The 25,651-nt window shown below is 37.1% G+C and overlaps 1 protein-coding gene across 3 annotated transcripts in view; it reads left to right on the plus strand.

Annotated features, from left to right (window-relative positions):
* ry (xanthine dehydrogenase rosy) overlaps positions 1–25,651 on the plus strand; it is a 359,506-nt gene that overhangs the window by 118,115 nt on the left and 215,740 nt on the right. For all 3 annotated transcript variants that reach the window (XM_043415814.1, XM_043415816.1, XM_043415813.1), the window contains one exon: positions 6,912–7,162. In XM_043415814.1, coding sequence (XP_043271749.1) covers positions 6,912–7,162 — 251 coding nt within the window. The remainder of the gene's footprint in view (positions 1–6,911; positions 7,163–25,651) is intronic.

Below are 25,651 nucleotides of genomic sequence, written 5' to 3' on the forward strand. Positions count from 1 at the left end.
CAAAACTGAGCAACTGTAGACTTATCGTAATGAATGTTTTCACCAATAATTCCACATTTGCAGTTTGCAGAATAGGAATACTCAACATACACGTTATTTCATAAGTATTGTTGTCAAAATTTGTGTTTGCCTACCGCATTCCGAAGATTTAACTTTTCATATTATCAGCAAAAAAAGCATCCAAAGACTTTTGGAACAAGTTTCAAAATTTATTACTCGACAGGCCAGGTGGAAAAAGTATAACTACACTTATATGAACACCAGAAACTGTTTTGAGAATCTGATATACAAAATGTGCGAATAATGATCATAGTCGGAAACCACTTGAATCAGGTTACCACAATCAGCATGAAGAAATGGTAGAAAATTAAAGGACACATATTAGGCAACCAATGAATAATATGTATCGATCCGCTGCAAACCGATGGAGTCAAAACAAGGATCGGAAAGAGCAGAGCCAGACTCAATAGGAAGCAAAATATGGGAATATTCAAAAATAATGATGACACAAAAAATAAATTAGAAAACATTTATTCGATTGGGGTTTCTCACATTATATATACTAACAGTTCCGTGTGTTCTTGTTTTATTAATTATCAACCATAATATTTCAGATCGCAAAAAGAAAATTTGACGTTATAAGTTGACGAACATTTTTTCTTACAACTTCCAGACCTATTTTTGATAAACTGATTTGCCTTATTTATATTATTCACTAACTATGCAAACGTTTGTTACATATTTCCCGCACTTCGTAACGTCAAACCCCGGCCGGTTCGTTACCACACAGCTATCAAAGGGAACTCGTATATATAACCTACATAATTACACATGATATATAATCACGCAACAGACGATATATTTACACTGAACAATATTCCGCGCACTCTGGTTTAATTGAAAGACTATCTCAGTTGACACTTATTTCCAATCGAATGAAGTAATGAAATCTTGAAAAGTTTCGTTGACATATGCATCGCGCATTTTTTATATTTTTTATTTGCACACACAGATCACAGTCTACATTTACGCGGCCGCTTTTATACCGGTTTAGTATACCACAAGTTTTAACAAAATAAATATTAACCACTTTTCACTAACCATTTTCGTTTATTAATTAGAGTCCGCACACAACAGCACTTTGGGATCATAACCTCACCTGTCAAAATGACGTTCAGTATGAAAACAAGTCTCGGGTGGTTTCGGATGTGCGTATTGATGTATTGATATCATATAACCTATTTACGAATGATATAATTGGTAAACTTATTTTCAGTCAAACGAATTAATGAAATCTTAAAAAGTTTCGTCGACATGCACCGCGTATTTTTTTATTTTATTCTTTTTTACACACGTCGGATCACAGACTACATTTACGCGACTGCTTTTATACCGGTTTAGTTTAGCATTCCACAGGTTTTCGACAGGCAACCTATGGAATGCTAAACTATCTCATCTAACGAAGTGGTACTATGCACTTCGTTAGATGACCAAAGTTTTCTTTATTTATCCCACACGCATTCCATAATGTCAAAACTCCGTTTGTTTGTACGATGATCGAAAACTGATACATGGTTTATATATATATATATATATATATATATATATATTCACGGCGTCTGAGCGCGGTCGGGGTAAGACTCAAAAGTTAGAAGGCCTAAAATGGCGAACAGGCATTCTGTATAACGCATATATAGATATACAGAATGCCTGTTCGCTATTGTAGGCCTTCTAACTCTTGAGCCCCACTCGCAGTCGGCCTAGCAGCTGGAGGAGCCGACATCGTTGAGCCAATCAGAATGCGTAGAGGCACAACTCTACTACACTAACTACGTCAACAAAACGCGTATACGTATACGTCGAACTCGTGATGTGTCGGTAACTTTTGCATAATCTTGAGCCCGTGCAAAGTTTTTTCTCAGCAAATACCCCACCGAGAATGCTGATTTTGGGCTCATTCGACAGAGAACTTCTTAATTAGCTTAAAGTTCAATTTTCAAAGGCGTACATAACTCATGAGCTTCGCTATTAAAGAAAATCACATGCCAATTTTACCCCCACCACCGCGAATCGTTTTATTCAGAGAAAGTATAGTCTCGGCGAGAGCCTCGGGCCAGCAGACGACAGGGCTGTCAATGTACTTGTCCCGAGACTCTACCGAGTCTCTTGATTACAGCCCACGAGACGCATTTCTTCACTCTTTTGGGTTCCTATTACACAAAACATATGAGAAGATAAGGGGGAAAATCACCAACGTGGCAGAAAAAAACCAGTGCCGAAATATTTCCAGTACAATTTTGACGAAAAATAGGTCCTTTTTCGTGGAAACCAACGTTATAAGCCGAAAATCATATCTCGGCCCCCAACCCGCTTTCTACCATTCTCTTGAGTTCCCAATAAGCATAGCAAATTTGAGTAGAAGAAAAAAATAGCCGAACTCCATGGACAGACCTGTGACGGAATATTTTCTGTACATTGTTGACAAGAAATTTGTTGTTTTTCGTGGAAACCAACGTTATAAGCCGAAAATCATATCTTGGACCGCAACACACTTTTCTCCATGCTCTTGGGTTCCAAATAGACGAAACATATTAGAGTACAAGGAAAAAAATCGCCAAAGTCCAAAGACAGACCTGTGACGAAATATTTCCAGTACAATTTTAACGAAAAATAGATCTTATTTCGTGGAAACCAACGTTATAGGCCGAAAATCATATTACGGCCCACAACATGCATTTCTTCATGCTCTTGAGTTCCCAGTAGACAAAACATATTAGATGACAAGGAGAAAAATCACCAAAATCCAAGACCAAACCAGTGTCTAAATATTTTCAGTACAATTTTGAAGAAAAATTGGTCTTTTACGTGGAAACCAACAATATAAACCGAAATTAATTTCTCGGGCCTCATCCCGGATTCCTTCATGCTGTTGAGTTCCTAATAGGCATAACATATTACAGTATAAGAGAAAAAATCGCCATAGTTCAAGGGCAGACTTGTGACGAAATATTTTCACTACCATTTTTACGAAAAATTGGTTTTCTATGGTGGAAACCAACTTTATAAGCCGAACAACATACCCAGGGAAAATAAGGTTGTGAAAAGTACATTGATGGTCCCTTATTTGCTGATAATTTCATGAAAAAGTTTATCCCATAAAAAAATGTTCGTATGAGAATGGAATCTATAAAAATGTACTAAGCAAATAATTCATAGAAATTTAAACTAAAATCCTTTAACCGTCATAACATAAATGAGGAACTTTTGAGAAAAAAGGCGTGATATCAAACCATAAACTTCCCCTTGGGAAAAAAAGGTTGGGACAAGTACATTGATGGTCTCTTGTTTCTGGATGACAGAAAAAAGATTCAGAACCAGGAAAAAAATTCTATAGAAATAATAAACGAAAAATTGAAAAGTTCAAAAAAATTCAACAATAAAAGACAATCAAAAAAAATTCTGTAAAGAAAAATAAAAATTTTCAAAAAAATTCATAAATATTGAACAAATTGAAAAATGTACTATCCAAGTTACATGCAGTATAAAAATGTATGATATCAATTAGAGGCCAAGTTTTTATTGATAATTTGGAATATTTATTGAACAAATCGGAAACTTTAATTGAAACTCATGATAATTATTTTCAAGAAAAAAGTTAATGAAAAAAAAGTCATAACGGAAGTTACGTGCTGTACTAAAATGTATTATATCATTTCGAGGTCAAGTATTTATCAGTTATTCGAAATATAATCTCCGGCGACAAATGAGCGTTGAGAATCCTTGTCGGGCTCACAACGTTTTATCAAAATTACTAAAAAATTAATGGAAATGAAATCATTAAAAATTCACATGAAAGTCATTCGTTACTTCAACAAGGTACACACTTTAAAGAATCGATTCCCCTCCGATTTTCAGGATCCCCTGGTATTATTCACAACATTCAACTTCGTTTGGATCGGTACAAATTCTGAATCTAGAGATTTCATCTCATCCAAAATGTGCCCCCAATGAAATATATTTCCAAAGTTTGCAAGTGGCCGCTGAAGTCCAATTATCCACAGTTTGATAGTTGCTGAAAAAAAGTACCCGAAAACTTCTAACATTTATTATGCCAGAACTCAAAGCAGCAAAAAAACTAGGCGAACTTAATTCAATGGAGCAACAGAATTCAAAGACGTTTAAGGTACCTGCATTGGTTTTGGAAAAAAACCATTTCAGGACAATTCAGAAATGAATTTAGAAATTCAAAAACTCAGAATAGAGTAGAAAAAGGAAAATTGAAGTATTTAGGAAAGCGGCAGACTTTTGTGATGAATTTTCTAGATTACATGATACGGTTGGAGTAAATGATTTGAATGATTGGCACACATGCTGCAACACAGAAATATCAAAGTTTGGAAGTATTCGCTGCATATCAGTCATATAAACTTTAATACTATTTGAAAAGGAACACTTAAAAGCTTGCCGAACCAAGTTCCATTATATATTACCATAATCAAAGATAAGGGGTGATCCGTCGCATATATATTTATCCACAAAAATTTCAGAGTTCGCAGGTATCTGCTGCGGTTCAATGTATCTGCGCAATGAGCTTCGAAGACAGCAATTTCAAATCTATCCATAAATGAGCAACTGAAGACTTTTATAATCAATTTTTTAATTAGAATAACTACACACTATACCAAGACCAGATTTTTTTTTGAAAATCTGATTTATAAAATGTGCAATTCAAGATCATGGTTAGAAACCTCTCGAATCATGTTACCACAATCATCATGAAGGAGTAGAAAATCATAGGACGCATATTAGGGAACGAATTAATAATATGAATCGATCCGCTGTAAACCGTAACTCAAATGGTAACTTTTTTCAATTTATTAGAAAATACTTGGCCTCGAATTGATATAATAAATTTTAATGCTGCACGTAAATTGTATGGAATTTTTTTAAATTGATTTAGCCCTTCGAATCAAATAAGAAGAATGAGGCATCGGTTTCCAAAATGATTTCAAGCGCGATTTTTCGGTTTTTATTTTTTACTTGTTATTTGATTCTTTTAACACTTTAAAAAATAGATACAGTTTAGTTTTTTTAAAGATAATGCTTTTTCAAGATTTGTGAAATTTTTTTCGAATTGTTCTGTATTTTTTTTATACAATAATTTTTTTGCCCATTTTTTATAAAAATTTTGTTTTAAAGTTTTTTTCATGGATGGAATTATCAGCAAACGAGGGACCATCAATGTACTTGTCCCAACCTTTTTTTTCCTAGGTATACTCATGTTGAAAGAAATTTTTTTTGCCCTAATTTTTTTTTTAATGATATTTATGAATATTTGGAAATTATATTGATAACTATAGCTCTTGCGACCACAGTTACTATTTCATAAAACTTCAACATATTAAGCGGCCCGGATAAGCCAGTAGCATTTTCTGCCGCTTAGGGATCAAAAGTTTATATGGTATAGTGGTTCGATGTCGCTCTCATAAGGTTGGAGATAGTAGTTCAAATCCAGATTGGTCGTGTTTTTTTTTCCATCAAAGACAGTTTTTTTAAAATTATAGCCGAAACTAAACAAATTCAATTGATTTTGTTGAATGGTTGAATTATTGTTTTTGATTTTTTATGCAAAAAAATGACTGCAACATGTTAAATGTTTTAACAGCATTGAGACCCCAAGCGTGGGGTCCATAACTTATGGGTGCGAGCAAGAGGGCAATAGTACCCCAAGCATGGCTGAACGCTTGGGTACGAGAAAGCGCGCGCTATGACCCCAGCGTCAGTGTATGCGTGCTCACGTATATTGAACAGCGCCACGGTGGCCGGGGTCAGTACTAAGCGACCCCAGCCAAATGCGCCCATATGGCCTGTTGTTCCATGTAAATCTATGTTCTCTGCTTCTAACTCTTGAGCCCCACCCGCGGTCGGCCTAGCAGCTGGAGGAGCCGACATCGTTGAGCCAATCAGAATGCGTAGAGGCACAACTCTACTACCACTGACTACGTCAAAACGCGTATACGTATACGTCGAACTCGTGATGTGTCAGTAACTTTTGCATAATCTTGAGCCCGTGCAAAGTTTTTTCTCAGCAATTACGCCACCGAGAATGCTGATTTTGGGCTCATTCGACAGAGAACTTCTTAATTAGCTTAAAGTTCAATTATCAAAGCCGTACATAACTCATGAGCTTCGCAATTAAAGAAAATCACATGCCAATTTTACCCCCACCACCGCGAATCGTTTTATTCAGAGAAAGTATAGTCTCGGCGAGAGCCTCGGGCCAGCAGACGACAGGGCTGTCAATGTACTTGTCCCGAGACTCTACCGAGTCTCTTGATGAGATATTATGGCAGTGGAGAATAAGCTCCAACACTATAACAAAAAATTTTTTATAAGTAGTAATGGAAAATGGGACATTGCATACATAGCCAAAGATGTTGCGACTAACGATTCTGCGCCCTCATCCAAAGATGTATATTGCGCACCCACTCAACGATCCCGCACCTGCATCCAAAGATGTTGGAACCTACTTAATGATTTTGCGCACATGTTCAAAGTTTTTCCAGACCTTCCAACCATCTGCGTGTCCAAAAATTTCGCTGTGTGTGTGTGTGTGTGTGTGTGTGTGTGTGTGTGTGTGTGTGTGTGTGTGTGTGTGTGTGTGTGTGTGTGTGTGTGTGTGTGTGTGTGTGTGTGTGTGTGTGTGTGTGTGTGTGTGTGTGTGTGTGTGTGTGTGTGTGTGTGTGTGTGTGTGTGTTATTAGTGGAGATTAATTGAAGCAATCCAGATGAAAAAAAATTATCACCATTTTTAGGAAAAGCCGCACTTCCGAATATTTACCACAATTTTTCTTGCGTCACGTAACCTAAGGCTCAATTATTTAGCAAGAATAATAAGAAAAAAATTTCCAGGAAATTTGTGTCGATGCACTGGCTACAGACCGATCATCGAAGGATTCAAAACGTTTACGGAAGATTGGGAACTTTCACAATTGTCATCGAAGTTTATCGGAAGAGAATGCGATAATGGAACGAAGATGTGTGCTCTTGGAGATGCTTGTTGCAAAAAAGCATTCACGTCTGAGCCTACAGAGGTTTTCAATGTGAAAGAATTCTGTCCCTACGATCCAACGCAAGAAGCAATATTTCCTCCGAAATTATCAGTAAGACTTCGATCACTAATTATTTATTTTTACTCCACTAAAATGTTCTCCACATGCGATATAAACAATATACAAAAAACAATCCTCACTGTGGAGATTCAATTAAAAAAACTTGAGTCATCGGGGAATAGTATACGTAGAGCCAGGAGCCAAAAAAACGAACTAACAATCGTAAATTCCGGATTTCTCGTCGATATCGGAATTGTTTAGACATAAAAACTATCAATAAGTCCGTTTGTATTATACAATTCCGGGTGCGATCTATTTTTAGTCTTGGGTATACTTTCGTTCCTATGAAAATAATGAAAAATGCGTGTCGGTCTTTGTTGAATGAATTGAATGTCGGTAGAGAAACACCTCTACCAACATTCAATGCTATCAATCACATCTCCACTAAAATTCATGTCTATCCAAATAATAAGTCTCGTTACATTTCTACCACGATAAAACACTACCCCGTAACAACTCGGCACATTTACAACCCTACCAGAAACATCTCTACCAAAATTCAATACTATCAATTTCATCTCCACCAAAATTCATGTCTATCGAAAAAACAAGTCCCGTAAAATTTCAAACATTTCTACCACGATAAAACTCTATCCCGTAACAGCTCTACCAAAATGAATATAATTCATTTTGTAAATGTCTACATTTCCACCATATACAATGTCTATCCGTATACATCATAATCTCCACTTTTGTTGGTAAAGTAGGGTTTCCCAGGTCAACAACTTTTATAAGAGATGTTATGTGGAGCTATATAAAAGTACCCCCTCGATTTTGACTTTTGCCATTTTTTTAAATTCAGTATGGTTGTTTGTCGTTAGTTTGTAAATGTTTGATTAATTTAAACGATTGATCATATTTTTTGACAAACAAACGAAACAAAAAATAGCGTTAAATTAGCCACCATTGTTCCAAAATTGATTTTTTCAAACACCAATCGATTCGGAATCGTTTGTTTGAAACAAATAATATCGTTTGAACGTTTGTTTGATCATTTTTTATCCGAGAAATTAATAAATAAAATATTGTCAAAATCCCGATGTGGCGCTGAGCGACGAACATAACCTATATATAATTCATGTTGTGAGTGTGACAAGTGACAAGACCAGACAAGACAGAAATCGAAGAAATTATGAGAGGACACAATAGTCACGGAGATACCGAAAACGAAACGTTTCGTCTCATTATAAGAAAAATACGCGAAAACATCACTTCCAGGTTCGAACCCCAAGACAAAATACTGTGGTTTACGCTTCTCATATCCAGAGCAAGGAAGACGTTTTCATTTAAATATTCCTACTTATTTTATTACTTCTATTCATGGAAGTGCATTTTTGTGTCTGTATGTTTTTTTTCTAGCTAATATTATCTAATTTACCTGTATCTTATTCTCACAAATTCGAAAGTCGTGTAAAACGCCAAGTACAACGGCCAAAATTGTTTTGTTTCAATTTTTTGGTATATAATTTTTTTCCGTGGGTTATTTTTTTTAAATTTTTATGATCTTAATTTTCTTTAGTTGCAATTTGTTTTTGTAATGTTTTGTCTTTGTATTTTTTGTGGTTGTAATTTTTTTGTCCTATTTTTCTTCTTTTGTAATTCTTTTGTTCGTACTGCGATGTGCTCGGCAACTTCTGCATTTATTTGACAACGTTTTGTTTCTTGGATTTAAAGTCTTACGACCATTGATTTCCATGATTTTACAGATGACTTCCCAGAGGGCATAAATGTACTTGTCTCTAGTTTTTTTTACAACATTCGTACTGTTTTTCAGGTTTATTTGACGACTTTTTGTGTACTCGAAATCTGAAATTTTATGGGATATATTGAAAAATTGAAATAATGATCATAAAATTGAAACATCTGATCACCTAATAAAGCAGTTTATATATTCATCTACCTACACCCATCTCTCTCTATATATTTGTCACGTCCGGAGGGGCGTGAAGGAAAGGTTCGGGTGTTTGAGCGTCGAGCGGCAAACGCTATGTCCCATAGACTTTTCCATTCAGCATGTATACGCAGAGCGTTATTATATAGATATACTCGTTTGAGTATCGTGGGCGCACGCTGAGAGACCTCGAGAAATCTTGCTTTTGTCTAGTTGCGATTGAGGAAAGGTATTAAAAGTCGTGCACAAAGAGATCTAGGATTCCTTATACACTCTTTAATGAAAATAGATTTTTAGTAAAATACAGTAGTAGAACATGATAGAGGGATCTAGGATTCTCTATATGTTCGTGATACAAGGTAAGGTGTTAGTAAAGTACAATTGCAGAATATGATAGAGGGATCTAGGATTGTCTATGTATTCTGGATATTGCGTAAGTTACAATAAGTGATACGATTCGGTATGATACGTGGTACGTTACCGGAGAGGTGTCTTCAACTCGTCGATACGCGGTCGTTATTAGATTTCGCGATCGATCGTAAATATTCGAAGTCACAAGTCGAGGTGATTGGGGAAATATTTAAAGTCTCGAATCGGAGTAAAATACCTTAACACCTTCGTTGCTGGAGTTGACTCGCTCTCTTCTACGGAAGACCTGGAGTTCATCCAGAGGTTAAGTATAAGAGGGCTAACCGAATGACAACCGAACTACTGCGAACAGTATAAACGCGACCCTAGGTACGGAACGGAATGCATTTGTACCACAAATCTTGGCCTTTTTATAGAGCTAGATTTGGGTCAAATAGGTGGGGTTTGTTATCGTTATCTCGAGCACAAGTGTTCAGAGTTCTATTTTTCGGTCCTTATAAGGAGAAAACATCTGTTTAATCAATTGATCAATCCCCGAAATTTAGGGCAGTAGTGCTCGGATGGGAGTTTCGTAGAACCTTGAACACTTGTGTCAGGCACGTGTCTTTGGTAATGATATGTTTACGCGTTATATTCGGTGTCTCGATTAGGTGATATGCGCACTTAGTTCGAGTTCGTTTTAGTTAAATTGCAAAAGAAAAATAACATAATAAAAATTTAATGTCGGGTGTGACATATTTATTTTGACATGCGGAAACCGAATTCCAAAATACTATGAAAATAGGTGAAAATTGCGAAAAATGGTCATTGAGCAAAATTTTGTTGACCTAATTCGAGAATGTTTCTCGTGTTTTTCGAAAGTTTTGATAAACAAGGTTTCAGACAATATTCCGGATTTTTCGATTCTCACAAGTGACCCATGAATCTCATTGCCAGTATCCACTTATATATTTGAAGCCCCTGGCTCAAGGAATGTCTCAGTATGAATCAGTTGAGATTTCACACAATCTGGACAAGCGATGAGAATTTTTATTATGAGGTCCAAAAGCTTGGAATATTTCCATGAGGCGCCCGAGACTTTGTAAAACCGTGTTGACCAATTGATTTTGTTCTTCCGAACAGATGCACCAATATTGCAATCGTAGAAAATCACTCCGTATCAGTTTGAAGTTAAAAGTATTATTAGGAAATTGTGCACCCTTTCCACTGCACAATCTATCGACGTCAAAAAATCGAATTGAAACTTGAATATTACTTCAGAAATCAATTGACTGTAGAATTTTAATTAAAATTGAACATGACGCTAAACGAGTTTATTAGTTTTGCAGTTTATATTCTGTTTTAGGATGTTTTATCAAAAGGTTATGATTAAAAATTTGTTATCATCTCTTCTTTCGGATCAACAAAATCTTTGCCGGTTCGTTTGCCTGTTTTGCTTTTGAACCAGGCAAATTTTCGGGTCCCTTCCTATTGTACCGCAGAACAAGACTCTACAAGACCGGAATCGAAAAAAAAATACGCATTAGTTTTGCTGTGGCCGAATTTTCCAAAACCCAAGATTTCGCGGTGTCGAGGACGAGATGAACAGTGGTGTGAGAATCATATGTCAACTCGAAGAAAATAGAAGAAATCATTCCCTGTCCGTCGAGTAAGGCTCGAATGACCGAGGAATGACCTTCCACAAGTAACAAGTTCTAATACTTTGGGAATCCATAAGCTTGGTTCGTTACGACCAAGTCTCCAAAACTTCTGTGTGAAATGAAAAATACCCCAAGCAGAACCATCGATGCCAATTGACAGAACAACTTCGTGGTGCCTGGCATTGCTCTGACTTGATAACATACCATGAATAAATGACGAATGAGAAATAGTGAAGCTGCGACAAGCCTCTTCCACATTTATCAGCACAGGGGATCAGGGACGCGGTAGCGGCTCGTATTGTTACAAGATTCTGCAATCGAAAACATGCAATTACTGTTTTGCTTTGAAAAAACGTTTATCTGAAAATCTTTTAATCATAAATGACATTTCAAATGATTTGATTCCATCCAATAGTCGTAAGACTTTTAAAAGGTCTCTTTAAATTCAAGTCAATAATGAACATTTTTCTGTTTACTTGACAACTATAAACTACATGGTAGAACTCACAGCACAGGCATTATTAACATTTTTTTTATAGAAGTATCCAAAAGTCTGAGAATTTCAAAACCATTATCACCAGCCTGTACGTATGCAATTACATTCGCAAAATCTCTATCATGATTTTCTCAGACCACCAGAAATTTTCTTAATGCATCGAGCCCTTGACTAGAATTAAACTTTCTTCTTAGTGTTTTTCCATACAATGCGTTTGCTTCTTCAGTAGATATTTTTGTAGTCCTTGATCTTATTCGACACTCCTATCTTGGGTTATTTTATTTATATTTTTCAATGGAAACTATCCAATTTTTGATAAAATAGCATAATGACAATGATAATGATCATCTACAAGTCTGATAATATTCAATTTTGGAGAGCTGATGAAAATTGTAGCCATAACAAAGATGCAGAGGCATGGATTTATTTGTTTAAAAAAATATCCTATAATATTTAAAAGGATATTTAAAAACCAATTTCTCGTGAATTTTTGAATAAAATGTTTTCCATATGATATAACAATTGAAGCGAAAATGAAATGTGTCGGGAATTGAAATCTGAGAATATAATCAAACAAATATCGTAGACGAATATAAATACTTCATTTGTTATTAAATAAAATGTTTTCCATGAGAATTCAATAAAGAATCAAAAATGTAATGTGTTAAATTGAATTATTGTAAAAATAGATATATTCAACAAATATACCCATCTACAATATTCAATTCAATTCTATACATTTCCGTTTCGATTCAATATTTATATCATACACAATACATTTTATTTGAAAATTTATTCCGAACTAGGGTGCATTCCGTGCGATTAAGCGTGTGAACAGTTTTCTTGTAGTGCTGCAGCGCTACTTTTATTGCAACAGCGTCTTCAAACCCACCAATCTTGAAGCAGTTAAATAAGAATAAACAGGAGTACAGGGAGATGGCTTCATAGTTTTCGATGTCCAGATATATTTCTCTAGAGTTTTTGATGTCTAGGTATATTTCTCTACGACTTTCGATGTCGAGATCAACGGCTCCATAGTTTTCGATACTTAGGTCGCCATAGTTTATGGGGTCAAGAACAATCTCTCAATGGTTACCATGTTAACACTGTTATTGTCATTGTTTTTCGATGTTTGAGAGGATTTTTCCATGTTTCATTATCTTTTTCATCTCGTATCATGTTTTATTAGGTTCCAGTATCTAGATTGACAGTTTCATGGTTATCAGCGTCCGATGATATTTATTCACGATATTCTGGATTCTTGAAATCTCCCCTGTTCTTGAAGACCATGGAGTCTTCGATCAGGATATCGATAACTATGATGAAATATATCCAGACATCGAAAACCATTGAGTCATCGACCTCGACATCGAAAGTTATGGGGAAAATACCTAGACATCAAAAACTGTAGAGCCGTCGACCTGGACATCATAAACTATAGAGCTATCGACCCGAACTTCGAAAACCATGGATCCGTCAACCTAGACATCGCAAACAGTAGAGAAACATAGTTAGACATGGAAAATTATGGAACCGTCGACCGGGATAGCGAAAACTATGGAGAACTATACCTGGACATGAAAAACCATGAAGAAATATACCTCGGCATATACCTCGGCTGGATAACGGAAACAGTGGAAAAAAATATACCTAGACATCGAAAACCATGAAGAAATATATCTGGACATCGAAAACTATGGAGGCGCCGACTTAAATGTCGAAAACCTTGCAGTCGTCGACCTAGACATCGAAAACTATGGAGCCGTCGATCTGGACATCAAAAACCATGGAACCGTCGGCCTAGACATAAAAAACCACGGAGCCTTCGACCTAGACGTCGAAAACCATAGAGCCATCGACCTAGACATCAAAAGCCGTTAAGAAATATGCCTAGGGTCGAAATCTATGAAGCCGTCGATGTGAATGGCAACAACTATCATGAAACACACCTAAACATCAAAAACCATGAAGAAATATACCCAGACATCGAAAACCATGAAGAAATATACTTTGTAACGTAGATTTTCCCCGAAAGGGTACGATCCAGTCCCTTCTCGGCTCACCCGCTCCATCTCGTATGACTCTCCGGTTGCGAGAATGAACTGGGCGCCAGGTACAAAGTACCGTCGAATTAATCGACTTTATTTTCGTCGATTCTCGCGATCGTAACGCAACGCAACTAGAATTTAGAGTACACGAGGGGAACGAATGACCGAGGACGGTCCGACTACTCAGCTCATCTGACATACAAAAGGTAGAGGGGGGGATCCTTGGGGAAAAGTAGCAATTCACAACGTAAAGCAAATAATCGACACAGACAGAAGATTCAGGAAAGATTAACAATTTATTCAAATAAACAAAAGTACAAGAAAAGATGAATACTCGCGAGATTAGATTCTATATAAAATAAGAGTGGGAAAGGAAATTCAATTTCGGCTCGCTAGAATCGCATGGGCATCACCTATCGGACGACAACGCGGTTTCCGTGCGCGGCTTACTCGAATTCAACAGGTAATTCGGTAATAGGTAATCGCATCGCAAATTCACGGGTGTCGTAGGTAATCGACGACCGACGCTCTGGCATCGTAGGTGAAAGATAATCAGCGATCTGACCAGCAGATGCCTTAGGTAACAAGTAAAAGGTAACCAACGCCAGAACAACCGGTGTCTTAGGTAATTCAAGCTAAAAGGTAATCGACACCAGGTAACCCTAAAGTAGTTCGCGAGAGCGTCATACGCAACATAGGCAAGGTAATTGACGCCAGGCCCTACATGAGTTCTCAGCCGCAAGAAAAACTCGAAGATACGCGACGAAAGGTTATCGAAGGTAATAATGAAGCGATTTTCGGCTAAGCGCGAGGTAACACCGAAATTCCCGAACGATCAGTACAGTAATACGAAGGTAGCGGCGTTATACGATAAAATAAATCATAGAAACTAATAGCAAGATAATCTTGGAAGAGGTAACATAGGTAACGGAAGAGTGCCGTAAGATAATTCGTCATAAAGAAACGCAAAATTATACGATCGTCACGAAATAGATAAAAGGAAATAAATACGAACGCAAAAGGAACGGCTGAAAAATACGCAATACAAAAGACAGAATAAATCGCCGTATAGACGACGCACGACAATAAGTGCGAGAGAGACGGAGCAAAAACATCACGTGAACGATCGTGCTCGCCAGAGCCTCAACGCGTGCAGGAAGAGAGAGAAACGTAGCTGCGTGGAATATTCCAGCGCGTACTACCAAAATTCGATATCAAAAATTCGACATTACGAAACTCTAACTTATTTAATTACTGCGCAATAGAATTACGTCAAATGAACTATACTGAATGGACCCAAATTAATATCGAATCGATTAGTGGAGCTGAGCCGCAAAAACTACAAAATTTGGGAACACGGGAAGTATCGGCCGCAATCTCGCTCGAAACTTCGACACATATTGTAACGGTACGATGGTGGCAGAACACCCCGTTACGCGTGAATTTGAGCTTCTTATAAATAAAAGGAGCAGGTATGAAAGGAAAACAAGAGTTAACTCAAAGTAATGTGAAAATAAACAAAAGAAAGCTTTTATTCAATATTTGTTGTGTTTGGTGACTGTTTGAGTACAAAATCGCAACAATTTTCCAAATGAACTGTGCGTAAATAGTTTCTGATTCGCATAATAATTTAACAAAATAAAAGAAATAATCTCTAATTCGATGCTCGCAAGTAATTTTTGTTCAAATTTCGCCAAATAATTTGATCGCATAAATGATTTTTCTCGATTCGCACAAGGTTCGCAATTAAAGTTAGTTCGGTCCTCATCAATCGCTCTTGATAATTAATGTTTTCGCCAATAGCTTCTAAATGATTTCTATAGTCAAAATAATTTTTAAACTCGCAAACTAATTTTCTAACAATTTCGTTTATCGCAAAGGATTTTAGATTCACAAACTAATTTTCCAATTATTTCGTTTATCGCAAAGGATCTTAAATTCGCAATATAATTTGGATTCGTAAAAAAAATGTTTGTACAACAACTTTTCAATGGACTTTACTTGAGCTCAGGAAGCCACAAAAGGGTTTATTCACGGATTAGAACCCACCCAGGAATCTTCAGACAGAACGAAATCGAACTGTCCCCGCCCTCCTGGCATGAGTGAGAGGAATCCACCAAGAATCTTTTGATCGAACGAAGCCGAACGATCACCTCCCTCTTGGCAGACAAGGAATAGGTAATCTAGCCAGAAATCTTCAGACGGAACGAAATCGAACCATCCCCGCCCTCCTGACTAGATCGGTGCCCCACACTGACAATCCTGAACCCAAACGAAATCGAATGGGGCCCACCCTGTCAGCATGAGTCGGTGGTATATGATAAAGGTTGCTTCCTGAGCGATATTTCTTTTTTCTTTCAATGCGTAAAGCGGGCTCCGGTTTCCTAGGCCAGAGTCGGCTAGTTTGCGTAATGCGGATCCGAGTTGCGAATCTCGAGATCGGCTAGTGAAAGCGGGTCTAGCGTGATGAGGACTAGACTGGCTACTCAGGCTAGTTTCCATTGCCTTTTTATATTCGCGTGAAACAACGCCAAACCATCATAATAATTTTGTCGCATTGCGACAATCACGCCCATTCACCAATCAAGTTAATCTCAGGCCTTCTCAAAATACCCGATTGGTTAAGTTTTGTGTCGTTATTGGTTGATTGGCTCGGACCAATGCCTATTTTCCGGAGATCCGGCGATGCGCCAACGCGACACTTTGACGGGCCAATTGTTGATGGCTGATTACTTTATTCGTTGTTCGTGAAATTCTTGCATTGGTCGGATCTCTTGATTGGCGAATGTGCGTTTGTTCTATGAGCCGCGCGAAATAAATTTGAATTTGAATTTACACGAGTTATTTGCTGTTATAAAATCTTTTTAATTTGCAAGTGATTTTCTTGTGAGATTTCCCCCTTCCTAATTTTCCTTAATCATTTCGTAAGTTCCACATATTTTCATGTTAAACGAGTGAAGTTATTGAAGTGGATTTTAAAGAGATAGTTAACGTGTATGATCGATTCGAGGTGGGTCGATACGCGAGCCCAGGCGCTGGCGCCTCGATTGATTGATTGTCGCACCGCGCTCTACTTTATCGGTCCGTCCGATAACTATTTTATCGACCCGTCTGGATCGTCTCAATATGTTCCCCGAAACGCTAAATAAACCGGAACTAAATTCCGAAAACTCAAAATGCTCAACTCCATTAATCATTTGGGGAGAAAGAAAAAGGGCTTACCGAGGAACCAGCTCGTCGCACGCTGAAAGACAAAGGAACCTCGATGATCGGGAGGTATTGGTGACTCGCCGGTGAGGCGATCGGAAGAAGACTGATTGTGCGAACGAGCGGTCCTCCAGACTCGGCGTTCTCCCCACTACTAGGCCCATGCACGACAGCACTCACGCGCTAGGCACAAACCAGAGTACGGACTCTTTGCTCGCGCTTTGGCGGGAAACTCAAAACAACGAAGCGTGTGCGGAGGATAATTCCCGTCACGCTTCTTTAAAGAATATCGCGATAGTTACTCTTCTGCTGCTCTCACCTCTCCCGCTCACTCGAAACACTCCTCTCAACTAGATGACCGTGATCCGGGTGTCTCTCCTCTTGAGGATCCGGTCGGCAGTTCTGAAAGGCCGAGGGGAGGCCTCCCTCACGACTCCGGATGTCGCGGTGGGCCCACAACAATAAGCCACCAGGCAAGAATAGCACCTCGGCTCCAGAAAACTCCCCCAGACCCCACCTGACGAGGCGCTGGTTTACACGGACTGTGACACCCGAATTCACGGTATTGCGGGCGGTGCAACTCTGGGTTGCTACGGCGGGAAAGACACGGGCGGCGTTCAATAAATGGCCTATGCCAGCGTGCTCTTTCAACCGCCCACATGTCGAGAATGTTCTTCGGTACGCGAAGACGCCGTGAGAGGAATGATTCTCGCGGGCGAAATCAGCTCGAACAGCAGGAAAGTAACGCCAAATGAATAATGCTGGCGAGGCTAAATGTGGTGACGGTAACACCAAATCTCTCAACAACAAACGAAATAGTCAAAGGGAAACTTCATCAGAACTCAAAATTAAACAATCAAAAATTCTCTCTCCTCGTTGCACACGGCGGTAAAAGGTAACGGTTATTAGACTTAGTAAATTGTCGCTCGAAAGATACTACTATACGCGATTCTTAAAATAAAACTTATAATTACGTGACGATGAGTCTCGTTCCGACCAAAACCCGACGAGTCGAACGGCGTCAAAATGGGCCGTAAACCCGGTTCACTGGTCGACACGATTCGTATGAATGGCAGGACAAAAATGTCACGTCACAACTTAGACATCGGAAACTATGGACCCATCGACCTAGACATCGAAATTCTTGGAGCCGTCGACCTAGACATTGAGAATCGTGGTGAAATATACGTAGACATCGAAAACCATGGAGCCATCGACCTTGACATCAAAAACTTCGGAGCCGTCGACCTAGAAATCGAAAACTATAAAGCCACCGACGAGAGATGGATTTTGCTTGTGCCCTTGGTGAAAAGGGGTCGAGATCGTTTCTCTTCTGCGTATGCACCGACACATCATTCTAACCTCGTACGATGCCGCGCGTAATTATTTTTTTCCTGCAAGCTTTGCTCATACAAAAAATAAAGTATGTACGAATGTACATTTGGCGCATTTTTCACTTAAATTCACTCCAATGCTTATTACCAACGATAAGCACGAGTAAAAAAAAGCCCAATCCAACGATTTACTCAATAGCATCATACCAACTAAAAGAACATTAAACGATAGCATCACACCTACTAAAAGGACATTAAAAAAAAGATTCGGCCACAATACGTGACTCACATTTCTTGGAAAAACGAACATGTGGTATGTCACATATCCTTTAATCCCCGAATGATTCGATAACATTTCGTGAAATTGACAGCTTAAATTTTGAATACAACGGGGAACTGTCACTTTCCAAATTTTTGAAACATGAACAGATTCATGGAAATATATCGATATACAATTTGTATTATGGCACCAGAAAAAAATATATAGATATATAAAATGTATTATGGTACCAGATTTGACACTAAAAAAAAAACAAATAAACATCAAAAATATGTGCGAAAAAATGCAACATATTTTGATGAAATTAAAAAATAAATAATTAATATCTTTTCAATGCGTTAAGCTACAGAGTTCCTAGAGGTCGCGATCGAAAGAGAAAAAAAATAAAAAATATGTCAACTGGTATAATTCACTGAAACACTATAATTATTAAATCATTGAAGAAATAAATTTCGAAAGTTATCGAAAACCGCTGAAAAACATCCTCACTCCTGTAAAGACTATCTGGAAGCGACTCGTCATACATAAATGTACTTGTCTCAGAGTCGCTACCGCGACTCTAGATGGGTCGGACAAGTACATTTAACTCATATTTAAACATAATTTGTATCGATCCAATCGACGTCGAATTTTGTCAATAATACCAGAAGATCCTGAAAGTCTGAGAAGTGTTACGTCCCAGGAGGGAGGATTAGTTGGGGTCACACAGTGGCCGATTTAGAGAAGCAGAGTGTACGTTGAGTACATCTGGCAGTGAGTCTTCTTTGCGACTTGTGCGAGGCCCGAGAACATATACTGTATTTTCAGGTATACATGACCTTTTTATTGGGGTTGTGCCCGCGAATTGGAAGGATTTTCCAATTGTTGAGCGGTGTCGAAGGCTTCTTGAATAAATGCTGATTGTGATATCAAGAGACGCGGTAGCGGCTCGACGCCAAGTATTAAAAGGAAAAACAGCAGCGCGTAAAGAAAAAGCCAGCGCGAGCCCTGCCGCACTCTTATATAAGAGTGTTTTAATTGAATTAATTAAATACGCGAATATGCCGATTTTTGACGTCACAGAGTTTTCAAACGGCGCTTGCGGACAAACCATATTATTGAAAAATCTAAAAATTGGTGAGAATTTTTTTTCGATTTTTCCCTTTCCATTGGTCTTTCTTGGAAGTAAATACATTCAGCCATTCCCGAGATATGTCTCTTTAGAGAATTGAGACCGAACGCTTTACGATAAATTTCATTTCTTAGAGACAGAGAGGCGTAGGTTGAGCATGTTTACGTTCGGACTTACGGCCTTTGCAGGCCTGGTATACATTTCTCGGCTCTCCTGTCACACAGTACGCTGAACGCGGCTACCCCCTCTCTTGCACGTCGCCGAGCGAGAGAGACAGAGAATGTGCGGACAGCGGGGGCAATACCAGCTTCTGGCTTACGCATAACTCGTATATATTTATTATATAATATATATTTTATTTATTAATAAATAATAAAATATATTATAATAAATATTATATTATACAATTTATAATATAATATAATATAATATAATATAATAACAATATAATAAAATGAAAAAATATAATAATAAAAAAAAATTAAATAATAAATAATAAAGATAAAAAAATATAAAATCCTGGTCGACGCAGCTGGATTTTTCGAGTATGTCTAGGTCGATAGCTCATTGGTTTCGGAGGACTAGGTTTAGGTACATTCTATCGCGATTTTCGATGTCTCGGTTCACGACCCCATAGTATTTTATGTCCAGATATATTCCTCCATAGCTTTCGTCGTCTAGGTATGTTTTATCATGGTTTTCGAGGTCTGGGTCGACGGCTCCTTAGTTTTCGATGTCCAGGTATGTTTCTCCATGGTTTTCGTGGTCTCGGATAATTCCTCGATGGATTTCTATGTCTAGGTATATTCCTCCATGGTTTCTGATGTGCGAGTGTCTTTCTCCATAGTTTTTAATGTCCACGTGTATTTCTCTATTGTTCTTGATGTCTAGGTATATTCATCCATGGTTTTCGCGATCGAGGTCGACGGTTCCACAGTTTTCGATGTCTAGGTATGTTTCTCCATGATTTTTGTGGTCTAGGATAATTTCTCCATGGGTTTTGACGTCTCGGTATATTCCTTCATGGTTTTCAATGTCTAGACGTGTTCCTTCATGGTTTTCGTGGTCCAGGTATATTCCTCCGTGGTTTTCGATGTATGGATATGTTTCTCCATGGTTTTCATGGTCTAGGTGGATTCCTCCATGGTTTTCGTGGTCTAGGTATGTTTATTCATGGTTTTCGCAGTCGAGGTCGACGGCTCCACAGTTTTCGATGTCCAGGTATGTTTCTCTCTGGTTTTCGTGGTCGAGGATAATTCCTCTATGGGTTTAGATAACTAGGTGTATTCTTCCGTGGTTTTCAATGTCCAGGGGGTCGGGTTGAAATTCCGAACTGCGAAAAATCAGAAGGCTGAAAATTCCGAAAATCTAGCTGGGACTAAATATATATAGATATATCGCACTAGGGAGATTTTCGGAATTTTCAGCCTTCTGATTTCTCACAGTTCGGAACTTCAACCCGGCCCCTCTTCATGGTTTTCGTGGTCTAGGATAATTCCCCATGGGTTTTGATGTCTAGGTATATTCCTCCATGGTTTTCAATGTCTAGGTATGTTCCTACATGGTTTCCGTGGTCCAGGTATATTCCTCCATGGTTTTCAATGTCTAGGCATGTTCCATCATGGTTTTCGTGGTTCAGGTATATTCCTTCATAGTTTTCGATGTCTGGATATGTTTCTGCATGGTTTTCGTGGTCTAGGTAGATTCTTCCATGGTTTTCGATGTTTACGTGAACAGCTCCATACTTTTCATTTGCTAGGTATAATTCTCCTTGGCTTTTGTCGTCTAAATATGTTTCTACATAGTTTTCTAACCAGGAAAAAAATTCTATAGAAATAATAAACGAAAAATTGAAAAGTTCAAAAAAACTCAACAATAAAAAACAATCGAAAAAAGTTCTGTAAAGAAAAATATAAATTTTCAAAAAAATTCATATATATTGAACAAATTGAAAAATGTACTATCCAAGTTACATGCAGTATAAAAATGTATGATATCAATTAGAGGCCAAGTTTTTATTGATAATTTGAAATATTTATTGAACAAATCGGAAACTTTAATTGAAACTCATGATAATTATTTTCAAGAAAAAATTTAATGAAAAAAAGTCATAATGGAAGTTACGTGCAGTACTAAAATGTATTATATCAATTCGAGGTCAAGTATTTATCAGTTATTCGAAATATAATCTCCGGCTACAAATGAGCGTTGAGAATCCTTGTCGGGCTCACAACGTTTTATCAAAATTACTAAAAAATTAATGGAAATGAAATCATTAAAAATTTACATGAAAGTCATTCGTTACTTCAACAAGATACACACTTTAAAGAATCGATTCCCCTCCGATTTTCAGGATCCCCTGGTATTATTCACAACATTCAACTTCGATTGGATCGGTACAAATTATGTTCAAATACGTCTTAAACGTACTTGCCCGGCCCATCACTTTTTATTCAAATTGCTCATTCGAAAACAAGTCAGGGCTGCTGTAAAATGACAAATATAATAAAATCGATAGAAATAAAAATAATATCTCCAAGTAATTTGAACTTGATTGTTCGCAAGTTCGTATAGCAATATCCACTTCTCATTTTCTTCAGTGAACACATACCATTCGGTAAGAACCAATGAAAATGAGAAATAATCAGGCACATTACAAGAAATTTTCGAACCTACTCAGCCATGCAATGTTTTTTTTTTCTATAGTCATGTATACATTTTGATAAATACCACTAGTCGAGTACGACACGTGGATTCCTGGAATTTGGAGAAAAATTATTTTGTTGTGAATTCTGACTTCATATGATATAAATAGATTAATCAACTTTATCTTTCATTTTCGTTTCATTTTGACAAGAGCGATTCGAAGGAAAATTATTTTCTCGGGAATAACTGTTCCTTAATATTAACACATGCATTAACTTTGTTTTTGATTTGTTTTCGAATGAGCAATTTGAATAAAAAGGGATGGGCCGGACAAGTACGTTTAAGACGTATTTGAACATAATTCGTACCGATCCAATCGAAGTTGAATGTTGTGAATAATACCAGGGGATCCTGAAAATCGGAGGGGAATCGATTCTTTAAAGTGTGTACCTTGTTGAAGTAACGAATGACTTTCATGTGAATTTTTAATGATTTCATTTCCATTAATTTTTTAGTAATTTTGATAAAACGTTGTGAGCCCGACAAGGATTCTCAACGCTCATTTGTCGCCGGAGATTATATTTCGAATAACTGATAATTACTTGACCTCGAATTGATATAATACATTTTAGTACTGCACGTAACTTCCGTTATGACTTTTTTTTCATTAACTTTTTTCGTGAAAATAATTATCATGAATTTCATTAAAGTTTCCAATTTGTTCGATAAATATTCCAAATTATCAATAAAAACTTGGCCTCCAATTGATATCATACATTTTTATACTGCATGTACCTTGGATAGTACATTTTTCAATTTGTTCAATATTTATGAATTTTTTTGAAAATTTATATTTTTCTTTACAGAATTTTTTTCGATTGTTTTTTATTGTTGAATTTTTTCGAACTTTTTAATTTTTCGTTTATTGTTTCTATAGAAATTTTCCTGGTTCTGAATCTTTTTTCTATGTCATCCAGAAACAAGGAACCATCAATGTACTTGTCCCAACCTTTTTTTCCCAAGGGGAAGTTTATGGTTTGATATCACGCCTTTTTTCTCAAAAGTTCCTCATTTATGTTATGACAGTTATAGGATTTTAGTTTAAATTTCTATGAATTATTTGCTTAGTACATTTTTATAGATTACATTCTCATACGAATATTTTTTTATGGGACAATCTTTTTCATGAAATTATCAGCAAATAAGGGACCATCAATGTACTTTTCACAACCTTATTTTCCCTAGTTCCCTAGTATGATGTTCGGCTTATAAAGTTGGTTTCCACCATAGAAAACCAATTTTTCGTAAAAATTGTAGTGAAAATATTTCGTCACAAGTCTGCCCTTGAACTTTGGCGATTTTTTCTCTTATACTCTAATATGTTATGCCTATTAGGAACTCAACAGCATGGAGGAATCCGGGATGAGGCCCGAGAAATTAATTTCGGTTTATAATGTTGGTTTCCACGTAAAAGACCAATTTTTCTTCAAAATTGTACTGAAAATATTTAGGCACTGGTTTGGTCTTGGACTTTGGTGATTTTTCTCCTTATCTTCTAATATGTTTTGTCTATTGGGAACCCAAGAGCATGAAGAAATGCGTGTTGTGGGCCGTAATATAATTTTCGGCCTATAACGTTGGTTTCCACGAAAAACAACAAATTTCTCGTCAACATTGTACAGAAAATATTCCGTCACAAGTCTGTCCATGGACTTGGGCTATTTTTTTTCTTGTACTCTAATATGCTATGCTTATTGGGAACCCAAGAGAATGGTAGAAAGCGGGTTGGGGGCCGAGATATGATTTTCGGCTTATAACGTTGGTTTTCACAAAAAAGGACCTATTTTTCGTCAAAATTGTACTGGAAATATTTCGGCACTGGTTTTTTCTTCCACGTTGGTGATTTTCCCCCTTATCTTCTCATATGTTTTGTGTAATAGGAACCCAAAAGAGTGAAGAAACGCGTCTCGTGGGCTGTAATATGATTTTCGGCTCATAACGTTGGTTTCCGCGATAAAAGATCTATTTTTCGTCAAAATTGTACTGGAAATATTTTGTCACCGGTCTGTCCTTGGCCTTTGGCAATTTTTTCCAAGTCTTTGAACGAAGAAAGAACTGACGTAAAGATTTCCTTAATAGAACAGATTTTATTTATCCCTTTTCTTCAAAATTCAAATGAAAGAACACGAAAAATCCAACAGATTTGCCCACTTTAAATGTCGCTTTTGCATTCTGAATCTAGAGATTTCATCTCATCCAAAATGTGCCCCCAGTGAAATATATTTCCAAAGTTTGCAAGTGGCCGCTGAAGTCCAATTATCCACAGTTTGATAGTTCCTGAAAAAAAGTACCCGAAAACTTCTAACATTTATTATGCCAGAACTCAAAGCAGCAAAAAAACTAAGCGAACTTAATTCAACGGAGCAACAGAATTCGAAGACGTTTAAGGTACCTGCCTTGGTTTTGGAGGAAAACCATTTCAGGACAATTCAGAAATGAATTTAGAAATTCAAAAACTCAGAATAGAGTAGAAAAAGGAAAATTGAAGTATTTAGGAAAGCAGCAGACTTTTGTGATGAATTTTCTAGATTACATGATACGGTTGGAGTAAATGATTTGAATGATTGGCACACATGCTGCAACACAGGAATATCAAAGTTTGGAAGTATTCGCTGTATATCAGTCATATAAACTTCAATACTATTTGAAAAGGAACACTTAAAAGCTTTCCGAACCAAATTCCATTATATATTACCATAATCAAAGATAAGGGGTGATCCGTCGCATATATATTTATCCACAAAAATTTCAGAGTTCGCAGGTATCTGCTGCGGTTCAATGTATCTGCGCAATGAGCTTCGAAGACAGCAATTTCAAATCTATCCATAAATGAGCAACTGAAGACTTTTATAATCAATTTTTTAATTAGAATAACTACACACTATACCAAGACCAGATTTTTTTTTGAAAATCTGATTTATAAAATGTGCAATTCAAGATCATGGTTAGAAACCTCTTGAATCATGTTACCACAATCATCATGAAGGAGTAGAAATTCATAAGACACATATTAGGCAACAAATTAATAATATGAATCGATCCGCTGCAAACTGATGGGTTGAAAACAAGGATCGGAGAGGGCAGAGCCAAACTGAATATCAAGCAAAATATGGGGATGTTTAAAAATAATGACAACACAAGATATAAATTAGAAAACATTTATTCAATTAAAGTTACTAATATCATTCTAACAGTTGCGTGTATTTTAGTTCTATTTATTCGTATATATAACCTTGACATATAACCACGCCACTGACGATATATTCGCACTGGACAATATTTTTCGTACTCTGGTTTAATTGAAGGATTATATCAGTTAACAATTATTTCCAATCGAACGAAATAATGAAATCTTGAAAAGTTTCGTTGACATATGCATCGCGCATTTTTTATATTCT

The sequence above is a fragment of the Venturia canescens genome, chromosome 4 (genome assembly GCF_019457755.1).
Source record: "Venturia canescens isolate UGA chromosome 4, ASM1945775v1, whole genome shotgun sequence".
Taxonomy (NCBI): Eukaryota; Metazoa; Arthropoda; class Insecta; order Hymenoptera; family Ichneumonidae; genus Venturia; species Venturia canescens.